This window comes from Musca vetustissima, unplaced genomic scaffold, assembly GCF_032173495.1.
Source record: "Musca vetustissima isolate MV318-11 ecotype Yass unplaced genomic scaffold, APGP_CSIRO_Mvet_v1 utg23116, whole genome shotgun sequence".
NCBI classification, from domain to species: Eukaryota; Metazoa; Arthropoda; class Insecta; order Diptera; family Muscidae; genus Musca; species Musca vetustissima.
The window spans coordinates 58587-72313 of record NW_026877591.1 but is presented as its reverse complement, the minus strand read 5'-3'; the positions used below and the strand labels follow the sequence as shown (position 1 = coordinate 72313).

General features: G+C 36.6%; 1 protein-coding gene across 1 annotated transcript; it reads right to left on the bottom strand.

Moving 5' to 3' along the window:
• Positions 1-270: 270 nt before the first annotated feature.
• LOC133322208 (myb-like protein P) lies at positions 271-12995 on the bottom strand. The gene is made up of 8 exons (XM_061531245.1): positions 12038-12995; positions 9953-10086; positions 9771-9850; positions 6304-6550; positions 5794-6073; positions 5487-5698; positions 1244-1433; positions 271-1176 (listed from the first exon to the last, which is right to left on the bottom strand). The coding sequence occupies exons 1-8, from the start codon at positions 12938-12940 to the stop codon at positions 271-273; spliced, it is 2952 nt and encodes a 983-aa protein (XP_061387229.1). The 5' UTR covers positions 12941-12995.
• Positions 12996-13727: the final 732 nt, after the last annotated feature.

Sequence of the window (13727 nt, the reverse complement as noted above, 5' to 3'; positions counted from 1 at the left end):
TATCTCAAATGAATAAATTATAAATAATATTTTATTTAAGGAATATTGTGGACGAGTTGTTGGATAATCAAATAGAGAATAGGATACAGTATACGTATAAGGATGTTTGTTTGTATGTATGTAGGTGTATAAACTTAACAATGGTATTTCATAATAATTATAATAATATATTTTGATATCTGATACAAATTAAACTTAAAACCATAAATTCTTTTGCTGTTATGATTATTTAACTACTACGACAATCCAAAGGGGGTGTGGCCACACCCTCTAAACCTCATTGGTTTTCTCCAGATTCCGTAACTTCTGATACATACTAATGTAGTGGCTTTGCAGCTGTTTTTGATACTGCAGTACCTTTTCCTTTTCGGCTGACCACTGACGTTTCTCCTGTTCGAAATTGACACGCACCACATCCAATTGTTTTCGTAATTTGGCAATTTCTTCAGCATAACTGGCCGATTCTTCGATGAGAGTATCCAAGGTGGCCTCTTCGAGCGGACAATTGGCCAACTTCGTTGAAAGTTTGGTATTCAAAGCAATGTCGGGTAGATTCTGTGAACCATACACAAAATTCTGTATATCCGAAGACATTTTTGCCAAACGCAACTCACAATTGAGTTTATTCAGTTCACGTTCATGATAATTCGCATCGCCCTTCTCCTCCCCATTCTCCTCATCCAGCTGAGGCGGAGAGATTTTCAAACAATTAATGATAACCTCCAAATTAGTGTCATCAATAACTTTTTCCGTTGCTTCTGGCTGATGATCTTGTTTCTCTTCGTTTTTATGATTTTCAATACGTTGCTGGGTGTGTTTGCGGGTCTTATTGCAAATATCTGTCAGATTGTCTAGCTGCTGCTTCAGTCGTGTATATTTACCCGATGGTTCTTCACCATATTCATGAAAAATTGCCAAATCGGATAGCTCCTTGCGCAACTTGGCCAATTCATTGGTCAATGCCAATATGACTTGATCCTTGAGAATGATGATTTTATTGAGCTGCTTCAATTCCGTCTGGGTTTCTTTTTGCGATTGGGCATTTTGTTCTACCTCCTGCATTTGTTGTTGTGTGATTTTCTGGTTCTCTTGTAGACTTTGGTAAATTTGTGTTTCGGCATTGGTATTTTCATGTTTCAGATGGACTATAGCGTGTTCTTTGAGAGTTAATTCGTTCTGAAAAAATTTTAGGTATTTGGAAATTAACTACGGATTTTAAAAGAAAAATCGTTGATGGACTCACCGTTGCCTCTTTGAGTTGGGTTTTGAGTAAAGCTATTTCTCCGTTTTTCTCACACACTTTCCATTCACTCTCCTCCAACTGGGCCTTGAGTCTGGCCACAGTATTTTGACTTTCTTCATATTGCTCCTCGATGTAAGCCGAGCGATCCTTTAGATTTCTTTCGGAATTCTTTATGCTTATGTTGTTGGTCCTGCAAGAGATATACAAAAAACTGTTTATATGCCGTTTTTATAAAAAACAGTAAGGAAAGTAGTGAAGTCGGACTGGGCCGACTATATGATACCCTTCTACAGACGTCGCCTTAAAGCAAACTTTACACACGCTATTTGGCACCCATTGATAATTTGATGTCCAATCAACATGAATAGGTCGAAATTATATATGGAGCTATGCTATATCTAAATCTGTACCGATTTCAAGGAAACTTGCCAGAGATTAATTTATATTAATTTCAGTACGTTGTGCCAATCGGTCTAGCTTTGGGTATTTAGTGCACCATTTATTTAAAATCGGACGAAAGTTTATATAGGAGCTATATGTAAATCAGAACCGATTTGCACGAAACATAGCACACATCATTCTAGACCTAATTGAGTATAGGAACTTTGTATCCCCATTTACCTTAAATCGGACGAAAATATATATGGGAGCTATATCTAACTCTGACCCGATTTCATCGAAAATTGACACACATCATTCTAGACTTAATTCAGTGCACTATACAAAATTTCGTGCAAATCGAAAGATATGTAGGGACTTTGGTGCACCATTTATATAAAATCGGACAAAACTATGTATGGGAGCTATATCTAAATCTGAACCGATTTTCACGAAACTTAGCACACATCATTCTGGACCTAATACAGTACTCGATGCCAAATTTCGTGCAATTCGAAAGATATATAGGGACTTTGGTGCCCCTTTTACCTTAAATCGGACGAAATTATATACGGGAGCTATATCTAAATCTGAACCGATTTTCACGAAAATTAGCATACATCATTCTAGACCTAATTCAGTACTCTATACCAAATTTCGTGTAAATCGAAAGATATATAGGGACTTTGGTGCCCCTTTTAACTTAAATCGGGCGAGACTACATAGGGAGATATATCTAAAACTGAACCGATTTTCACGAAACTTGGCAGACATCATTCTAGGCTCGATTCAGTGCGTTACGCCAAATAGTTTTTGGTGCACCATTTACATGAAATCGGACGAAGCTATTTATATATATATATATATATATATCGATTTTCATGAAACTTAGCAAACATCATTTTATGCTCAATTCAGTACGTTATACCAAATTTCGTGCAAATAGACAGATATATAGCGTTTTTGGTTCACCATTTAACTTAAATGGGACGAAAATATATATGGGAGCTATATCTAAATCTGAACCGAGTTTTCCCAATTTCAATAGGGTTCGTCCTTGGGCCAATCAAATGAGCTGTGCCAAATTTCATCCAAATCGGATTAAAAATGCGACCTGCACTTTGTTTACAATTTAACACCAACAGACGGACGGACGGACGGACGGACATGCATAAATCGACTCAGAAAGTGATTCTATGCATATTCTCACAAGGAACCATGTGCCTATCTCGTTTCTTTTTGCCTGTTACAAGCCTATGCACAAAGACATAACACCCTGTACCTCAGTGTGGTGACGGGTATAAAAATCTTATAGACCCTCAAAAATTATTCTTTAAAAATTCTACGCTTCCTACAGGTCCTCAAAAATTATTCATTAAAAATAGACTCTCAGAAATTATTCTTTAAAAAATCCAGCCCGCGACTCTTTAAGACCCTCAACAATTATTATTTAAAAAATCCAGACTCAAAAAGTATTCTTTAAAAAATCCACGCTTCTCGTAGACCCTCAAAAAGTATTCTTTAAAAAATCCACGCTTCTCGTAGACCCTCAAAAAGTATTCTTTAAAAAATCCACGCTTCTCGTAGACCCTCAAAAAGTATTCTTTAAAAAATCCACGCTTCTCGTAGACCCTCAAAAAGTATTCTTTAAAAAATCCACGCTTCTCGTAGACCCTCAAAAAGTATTCTTTAAAAAATCCACGCTTCTCGTAGACCCTCAAAAAGTATTCTTTAAAAAATCCACGCTTCTCGTAGACCCTCAAAAAGTATTCTTTAAAAATTCCACGCTTCTCGTAGACCCTCAAAAAGTATTCTTTAAAAAATCCACGCTTCTCGTAGACCCTCAAAAAGTATTCTTTAAAAAATACACGCCTCTTATAGACCCTCAAAAAGTATTCTTTAAAAAATCCACGCTTCTCGTAGACCCTCAAAAAGTATTCTTTAAAAAATCCACGCTTCTCGTAGACCCTCAAAAAGTATTCTTTAAAAAATCCACGCTTCTCGTAGACCCTCAAAAAGTATTCTTTAAAAAATCCACGCTTCTCGTAGACCCTCAAAAAGTATTCTTTAAAAAATCCACGCTTCTCGTAGACCCTCAAAAAGTATTCTTTAAAAAATCCACGCTTCTCGTAGACCCTCAAAAAGTATTCTTTAAAAATTCCACGCTTCTCGTAGACCCTCAAAAAGTATTCTTTAAAAAATCCACGCTTCTCGTAGACCCTCAAAAAGTATTCTTTAAAAAATCCACGCTTCTCGTAGACCCTCAAAAATGATTCTTTAAAAAATCCTCGCATCTTATAGAGCTTCAACATTATTCTTTAAAAAATCCACGCTTCTCGTAGACCCTCAAAAATTATTCTTTAAAAAATCTACGCATCTTATAGACCCTCAGAAATTATTCTTTAAAAAATCCACGCTTCTCGTAGACCCTCAAAAATTATTCTTTAAAAAATCCACGCTTCTTGTAGACCCTCAAAAATGATTCTTTAAAAATCCACGCCTCTTATAGACCCTCAAAAATTATTCTTTAAAAAATCCGCGCCTCTTATAGACCCTCAAAAATTATTCTTTAAAAAATCCACGCCTCTTATAGACCCTCAAAAATTATTCTTTAAAAAATCCATGCCTCTTATAGACCCTCAAAAATTATTCTTTAAAAAATCCACGCCTCTTATAGACCCTCAAAAATTATTCTTTAAAAAATCCATGCCTCTTATAGACCCTCAAAAATTATTCTTTAAAAAATCCACGCCTCTTATAGACCCTCAAAAATGATTCTTTAAAAAATCCACGCCTCTTATAGACCCTCAAAAATGATTCTTTAAAAAATCCACGCCTCTTATAGACCCTCAAAAATGATTCTTTAAAAAATCCACGCCTCCACGCCTTTATAGACCCTCAAAAATTATTCTTTAAAAAATCCACGCCTCTTATAGACCCTCAAAAATGATTCTTTAAAAAATCCACGCCTCTTATAGACCCTCAAAAATGATTCTTTAAAAAATCCACGCCTCTTATAGACCCTCAAAAATGATTCTTTAAAAAATCCACGCCTCTTATAGACCCTCAAAAATTATTCTTTTAAAAATCCACGATTCTCGTAGACCCTCAAAAATGATTCTTTAAAAAATCCTCGCATCTTATAGAGCTTCAAACATTATTCTTTAAAAAATCCACGCCTCTTATAGAGCCTCAAAAATTATTCTTTAAAAAATCCACGCCTCTTATAGAGCCTCAAAAATTATTCTTTAAAAAATCCACGCCTCTTATAGACCCTGAAAAATTATTCTTTAAAAATCCACGCCTCTTATAGACCCTCAAAAATTATTCTTTAAAAATCCACGCCTCTTATAGACCCTCAAAAATTATTCTTTAAAAAATCCACGCTTCTCGTAGACCCTCAAAAATGATTCTTTAAAAAATCCTCGCATCTTATAGAGCTTCAAACATTATTCATTAAAAAATCCACGCCTCTTATAGAGCCTCAAAAATTATTCTTTAAAAAATCCACGCCTCTTATAGACCCTGAAAAATTATTCTTTAAAAAATCCACGCCTCTTATAGACCCTCAAAAATTATTCTTTAAAAAATCCACGCCTCTTATAGACCCTGAAAAATTATTCTTTAAAAAATCTACGCCTCTTATAGACCCTCAAAAATTATTCTTTAAAAAATCCACGCCTCTTATAGACCCTCAAAAATTATTCTTTAAAAATTTAATTCTGCTGAATTCTCAATAAAATCTCCGCACTTCCGTTAGGCTCTCAAAAAAGTTCCGCACACATAAATCTCCTATATATATATAATTAGAATATACCTCAAAATATCTTTGTTTTTTTAAATTTCGACATTATCCAATACTCACTTCAACATTTCATATTCACTCTTCAGCTCCGCCAACTGCTCCCTCAGCTTTTGGGTCTGCTCGTTGTGACGCAATTTGTGCTGCTTGAATTGGAATTGTTGCATGGCGACCATTTGTTCCATTTTCTTGATTTTCAACATATATTCACGCTGCTGGGCCTCATAATACAATTTCAAACGTTTTGTTTCGTTTTCCCAATACGACTCCTTATCCTAAATGAAAAGTGAAAAAACACACAAAAAAATGACTCCAATTAATATCGCCTATTCGAAATATTGAAACATTTTCAGGTGGTAAATCTTTAAACCTTTTGTACTTTGAAAATTACTTTCTCATTGTGTTCCATGGTTTGTCGCAGATACGATAGCTCTGAATCACGATCCTTTAACGCGGCCTCCAAATCGGAAATACCCGAATCCGAAGGTGAGGGTGTCATATCACATTGATCAGAGTGATATTTATTGGTGGTGCTGCTGCTGGCACTACTGCAACTGCTGCTACTGGCCATGGTGTTGGTATTGCTGCTGGCACTGCTGTTGCTGGTCATGGCCATATTGAGGCCACTGCCACCACTATCATTTGATTTTCTACAACAACAAAAGTAAATTAACATTTATGACTAAATGACTGACTGACCAAATTTCGAAAATAGAAACCCGAAATCGACAAACACACTGAGAGATACAAGGCGAGACGAGACACGAAGTGTCAGATAATAATAACCGGACGACAGGTTTTTGCTGCCATTTAGGAGCGTGTCTGCCTTGCAACTAAACCCAACAGTGAATGCATTTGGGGATCTGCTACTACTACTTACAGGGTGCCTGTTTGACTGTTGATATCCGAGTCCGGTGTATGTCGAATAGATTCCATGCTATCGTTGATTTTCAACGATCTGGAACCGCGACGACGTGCCATCAGGCTATTGCAATAATTATTGCTTGAATAACCACCACCACCGACAATGACTCCGCTGCCGCCGACACTGCAGTTACCATGGAGTCCACCAGCTGTCATAAGAGTCATGCCGCCACCATTACCACTGTGCCTTAGATCGGTGGTACCTGCAAAAGGAGCCGAAAAGAGAGGGAAAATTAAAAACAAATAAAATAATTGTTAATCCGAATATAACCACAAGAAATAATAAAACGAATTAGCCAAACAGCATTGGTTATTAGCTTGGCTTATGGCCCAATGAGTGGATTTCCAAGCGAAAAACAAAGGCTTGCTATTTGGAAGGAACACTATTCAACAAAAAAACCATGTGGGGTTATTAAGGAATGAGTTCTCAGGGGAGAGATTTCTTAAAGGAAATTTTTAGGGACCAACACAAGGCGTGGTTTACTTAAGGGGACCCCCCCCATTCTCGGGGTCAAAATTTTTGTTGATATAATTCGAACCTACACTGATTAAAGAATTTCCCTACAAAATTTCAAGTGAAAATCTCAAGAACTCTTGAAGATATAGCCGATTTATTGTGTCAGCATCAAGTGACGGCTGAAGGGCTTCTCAAACTTTAAACGCGTTTTTCTCTAAACATTTTTTTGCGAATGGCGGGCACGATAACTAATATTCCAATCGGTTCCAAATTTTGCAACGTTTCTCTGGGAGTGTATAGCTCTCGTATGAACTAGGATAAAGCCAATCGGTGAAGATCTTCCTTATTTTTTAACTTGGTTTTTGGTAAAAAATCGGCGATTTTCAAAAAAATATTTTTTCAAAGGTCCACCATTTTTTTAATTTTAGAGCGACATGACATGTACTCTTTCTAACACCGTTGGAATTTTCGGATTCCGATGTTCCAGTGAGGAGTTATCATGCCCGCCATCAAAAATAAGGACTTTTCTTTAATTACCAAAAACAACAACAAAACAGTAACAAAAATTTTTTGTAAATTATTTTTCTTCTCTTTTAAATCTTCAAATATATATGTGCAAAGTTACAAACCTCAACAAGCATTGGTATTGATTTAGCAGCCCATTGAAAATCTTGAAAAATTAAAATAGAGAATGGGGGGGGTTCCCTTAAGGAAAAATAATCTGTCTATAGAAGCGTACATTTTTAAATTAATTTTTCAGGGTCTATAAGACGCGTAGATTTTTAAAGAACATTTTTCGAAGGACCAACACAAGGTGGGCATTTATTAAAGAACATATTTTGAGGGACCAATACAAGGTGTGGATTTTTTTAAGGAATATTTTTTTAAGGCCTATAAGAAGTGTGGATTTTTTAAAGAATATTTTTGTGGGATCAATACAAGGCGTGGATTCTTAAAAGAATATTTTTTCAGGTCATGTAAGAAGCGTGGATTTTTTAAGGAATATATTTTCAGGGTCTATATAAAGCGTGGGGTTTTAAGAACATTTGTTCAGGGTCTATGAGGAGAGTTTTTGAATTGAGTTGAATTTTTATATCCTTCACCACTCTGTGGTACAGGGTATTATGTCTTTGTGCATATGTTTGTAACAGGCAAAAGGAAACGAGATAGACACATGGTTCCTTTTGAGAATATGCATAGAATCACTTTTTAAGTCGATTTATACAAGTCCGTCCGTCTGTCTGTCCATGTTAAATTGTAAACAAAGTACAGGTATATAGCTCCCATATATATCTTCGTCCGATTTAATGTAAATGGTGCCCCAAAGTCCCTTAATATCTTTCGATTTGCACGAAATTTACGACAGCGTAATAAATTAGGCGTAGAATGATGTGTGTTAAGTTTCCTGAAAATCGGTCCAGAGTTAGATATAGCTCCCATATATATTTTCGTCCGATTTAAGGCAAATGGTGTACCATAGTCCCCTAATATCTTTCGATTTGCACGAAATTTTGGCACAGCGTAATGAATTATGTATAGAATGAAGGGTGTTAAGTTTCCTAAAAATCGGTTTAGATTTAGATATAGCTCCCATATATATGTTCGTCCGATTTAAGGTTAATTGTGTACCAAAGTCCCTATATATCTTTCGATTTGCACGAATTTTTGCACAGCGTGATGAATTAGGTCTAGAATGATGGGTGTTAAGTTTCCTGAAAATCGGTTCAGATTTAGATATAGCTCCCATATATATGTTCGTCCGATTTAAGGTTAATTGTGTACCAAAGTCCCTATATATCTTTCGATTTACACGAAATTTGGCATAGCGTAATGAATTAGGTCTAGAATGATGTGTGTAATGTTTCGTGAAAATCGGTTCAGATTTAGATATAGCTCCCATATATATCTTCATCCGATTTAATGTAAATGGTGTACCAAAGTTCCTATATATCTTTCGATTTGCACGAAATTTTGCAAAGCGTAATGAATTGGGTCTAGAATGATGTGTGCCAAGTTTCGTGAAAATCGGTTCAGATTTAGATATAGCTCCATATATATCTGCATCCGATTTAAGGTAAATGGTGTACCAAAGTTCCTATATATCTTTCGATTTGCACGAAATTTTGCAAAGCGTAATGAATTAGGTCTAGAATGATGTGTGCAAAGTTTCGTGAAAATCGGTTCAGATTTAGATATAGCTCCCATATATATTTTCGTCCGATTTAATGTAAATGGTGCCCCAAAGTCCCTTAATATCTTTCGATTTGCACGAAATTTAGGACAGCGTAATGAATTAGGTCTAGAATGATGTGTGTAATGTTTCGTGAAAATCGGCTCAGATTTAGATATAGCTCCCATATATATCTTCATCCGATTTAAGGTAAATGGTGTACCAAAGTTCCTATATATCTTTCGATTTGCACGAAATTTTGCAAAGCGTAATGAATTAGGTCTAGAATGATGTGTGCCAAGTTTCGTGAAAATCGGTTCAGATTTAGATATAGCTCCTATATATATTTTCTTAAGATTTTATGTAAATTGTGCACTAAAGACCAAAAGTTTGTCACAATTGCCACGGTATTTTGTACAATGAACAGTGCACAACGTACTGAAGTTAATATAACCTAGAGTGTCGAAAATTTTGTGGAACTCGGTTCAGATTTAGATAGAGCTCCCATATATATTTTCTCCCGATATTAAGTAAATGATGCTCCAAGAACTCAAAATGTGGCCGATATGCACAAAACATACTGAAATTAGTATAACCTAACCTGTGACAAGTTTCGATGAAATCAATTTTGATTTTGTAATCAAAATTTTGTTCATATTTTTTTTAAATTTTTTTTTTTTTTAAATACTCTAAGTAAACTTTTTACAACCCATAAAAATATCTAAATGCTCCATTTCCAAACAAATTTAATTTACCAGAAATCTATAAAAATTCACAATTTCACTTCAATACTTACTTCCAAATCGCATATTAGAACCGGGTACTGCGGCCAATGATGGTGTGGAACCATAACGATCGCCCACAATCATATTGTGATGATGGTGGTGAGAATTTGTTGTTGAATTGGTGATGTGATTGCCGTGGTTGTTGTTGTTGCTGTTGCTGCTGTTCATGTTTATCGAACCACCGACACAACTGGGGTTGTTGTTACTATTCACCGATGCCGTTGCTGACTGAGCCGACGTAACAACATCACAATAACGACTGGGAATGGTATAGTCCGGCTCGAAAGGGATCGGCTTAAAAGCAATCGGGCGTAAAAGATTTGTAGTCTAAACGTAAAGGCACAAAAGAGAAGAGAAGAAGAAGAAGAAAAAACAATAACAACAACAATAATACAAAGTTAAAAACAAATCAATGATAAAAGAAATTGAAGGGGAGAAACCAAAAATATTTGATAAAATATTGAAGGTAATTATAAAAGAATTTATAGATATAAAAAAATATATACACAAGGCAAAGGGTGTTACTTGAAGGGGTGATAAAATTAAAAAAAAAATACTAATCTACAATGTAAAGAATGATTTCTGGTTAATATGATTGTACGAGTTCGGGACAAATTCAATTTTTTCAAATTTCCATCACCCTCCTAAGTGGCCCCTTTACTGCTCCACACCATATGCTGTGATTAATAAACATTTTTATCTGCTGACTATTGACAGTTGAGAAACAAAAGTGTTTCATTTGTGTGTAAAGTGCAACCCAACTCTAATGACACACCCATGAAATATTCCAACGCAAAGGCTAACAGACAGCGGGCGGATTCTATCAGACAAGTGTCTAGGGCAAGATATAAATTTGAATACGGTTTGTGGCTGTGTTCTCTATGAAATACGTAAGCCAGTTGCTGGATGTATAGGTGGTGCAGTTTTTGACGTTAACTGTTAATGACTTAGGATACACCCTGTAGTAATAGCCCTGGGTAACCAATTTCAAGGAAGTATATCGGAAATACCATTCCACTTCTCAGATTTCGAATAGAGTATGTGTGATGGGTTTTTCTTTTTTAAAAAATATTGTTTTTAGGAATATTTTTTCTGGGTCTATAAAAACGTGAATTTTTTAAATATTTTTTTTTCAGGGTGCAAAGGAAGAGTGGATTTTTTAAATAATATTTTTTCAAGGTCTATAAGAAGTGTGGATTTTTCAAAGAACCTGTTTAGGGTCTATAAGACGCGAGAATTTGTTAAGGAATATTTATTCAGGGTCTAGAAGAAACGTTGATTTTTAAGGAATATATTCCAGAGTCTATAAGAAGCGTGGATTTTTAAAGAATTTTTTCCGGGGTCTATTAGAAGCGTGGATTTTTTGAATGATATTTTTCAGGATCTATAAGGAACTTGAATTTTATAAGAATCCAAGTTTCTTATAGGGTCTATAAAAAACCTTTTTTAGGGTCCATAAGAAGCGAGGAATTGTTTAAGAATAATTTTCCAGGGTCTGTAAGAAGCGTGGATTTTCAAAGAACACAAAGCAGACCCTATATAGAAGCTGAAAATAGACGATCTAAAGGAGAGTCTATATTCGAGCTGAAGGGAGTCTCTATAGATGAGCTGAAGGGAGTCTCTATAGACGAGCTGAAGGTAGTCTCTATAGACGAGCTGAAGGTAGTCTCTATAGACGAGCGGAAGTGGGTCTCTGAGGAGAGTCTTTATAGGCGAGCTGAAGGAAGTCTCTATAGACGAGCTGAAGGGAGTCTCTATAGACGAGCTGAAGGGAGTCTCTATAGACGAGCTGAAGGGAGTCTCTATAGACGAGCTGAAGGGAGTCTCTTTACAGACGAGCTGAAGGGAGTCTCTTTACAGACGAGCTGAAGGGAGTCTCTTTACAGACGAGCTGAAGGGAGTCTCTTTACAGACGAGCTGAAGGGAGTCTTTTTACAGACGAGCTGAAAGGAGTCTCCATAGATGAGCGGACGGGAACGAGCTTCTAAAGACGAGGGAGTCCCTATAAATAAGCTGATGGAAGTCTCTATAGACGAACTAAGTGTCTATAGAAGAACTGAGTCGAGTCCCTAGACGATTTTATGACTTTATAGTCGACCTGATGGAATGGCTGATAAAAATATTAATGCTAGGGGGGTTCATAAAAATGCTTCACCTTCATTTCGTGGAAAACCTACATATATGCATTTCACAATATTTTAGCCTTTCTATCTCAACCTAACCTCAATTTCTATTTAAAGTACTGTAGGAGTAGTTACAACAGAATAGGCCAACAAACCTGTTGTTCGTGATTCTCATCGATGGTCTGGATGTATGACAAATCACTTGCACTCCGTTGTGGTTGTTGGAGCTGCTGCGGTTGGGTTTGGTGATGAAGGTGCTGAGCCTGAACATGATGCTGTTGCTGGGCTTGCTGCTGCTGTTGTTGTGTACTATGAACTAAGGCTGTATGGGTTTGGGTGCGTTGAGCTTGTAAAATCTGTCGCTGTTGGTGCTGCTGATGTTGTTGTTGTATTTTATTGTTGGCTGTCGCAACATCCAATTGCTGTTCATTAATATTTAAACGTTCACTAACTTCCGTAATACTGTTACGACTACCAACAATTCCGCATCCGTTTTCCGATTTTCCCGCCTGTGCGGCTGGACTAGCAGCGTTGGTTGGTGGTGTCGGTATGGGAGGTTTCCTTGTGACAGCCGAACGTTTTGGCATTGTCATCATCATCATTGGTGAATATTTATTATGATTTAATGATGCTGAGGTTAAATTCGAAGTGGATGCTGAGGCGGATGAGGTGGGGGAACATGTCATAGAGGTTAGTGATGTTGTCATCATTGGTGGCAAGGATTGCATTGACTGGGGTTCATTGCTGCTATTGTTGTTGTTGTTGGCATCATCCATAGTCTTACTATGCATGCCACCTTTGGTTAGTTCAAACATTTGCCGAATGTTGTTGAATTTGTTGCGTCCCTGTTGCACGAAGTCATCCAGATTACTGTGACTGCCGAATTTGTTACGCATGCGTTTTTGTTCGTTACGTGATTTTAGTGTTCCCGTGGCGGAATTGTGTGATGGAACCATTGGTAGGCCCAGGGTATTTTTGGATATCAACGAATTGGCATTTTCCAATGAGGCGGAACGTATGTGACCACGTTTGTTGTTGTTACTGTTGTTGCTATTCATTAGAGTTGGTGACGATTGTTGCAGTGATGATGGTCCAGATTTTATTGGCGGTGTGTGTGTGAATTTTGTTGTGATTACTGGGGGGACCTAATGTGGTCGCCATTATTGTAGTGTTGTTTTGAAATGAATTTTTCCAGCAATTATCTGTAAAATGAAAGGGGAGAAGAGGGTATTTAAATGGATATTGTAAAAATCATGAAAAAATAATTTCAAAGGTATATAAACAAATATTCTATTAGTATTTCTATAGAAAAATATGATCCTAAGCAATCCCCAAAGGATTTTTTCTGTAGACAAAACGCTGTGATTGGATCTTTGGAATTGTTTTATATAAGAAAATTGAGCTACAGAATGTTTATATAGACAAAGGAAGTCTCTATAGATGAACTGACGGGAGTCTCTATAGACGAGCTGAAGGAAGTTTTTATAGCCGAGCTGAAGTGAGTCTCTATAGACGAGCTGATGGGAGTCTTTATAGACGAACTGAAGTGAGTCTCTATAGACGAGCTGAAGGGAGTCATTATAGACGAGATGATGGGAATCTTTATAGACGAACAGATGGGAGTTTTTACAGACGAGCAGATGGGAGTCTTCATAGACGAGCAAATGGGAGTCTTCATAGACGAGCAGATGGGAGTCTTCATAGACGAGCAGATGGGAGTCTTCATAGACGAGATGATGGGAATCTTTATAGACGAACAGATGGGAGTATTTACAGACGAGCAAATGGGAGTCTTCATAGACGAGCAGATGGGAGTCTTCATAGACGAGATGATGGGAATCTTTA

Coding starts and splice junctions, on each gene's coding strand:
- LOC133322208 (XM_061531245.1), bottom strand. CDS start 12,940: ATGAATAGCAACAACAGTAACAACAACAAACGTGGTCACATACGTTCC. Junction 1,434..5,486: donor AGTGAATATGAAATGTTGAA/GTGAGTATTGGA, acceptor TATCTCTTGCAG/GACCAACAACATAAGCATAA. Junction 1,177..1,243: donor CCCAACTCAAAGAGGCAACG/GTGAGTCCATCA, acceptor AAATTTTTTCAG/AACGAATTAACTCTCAAAGA.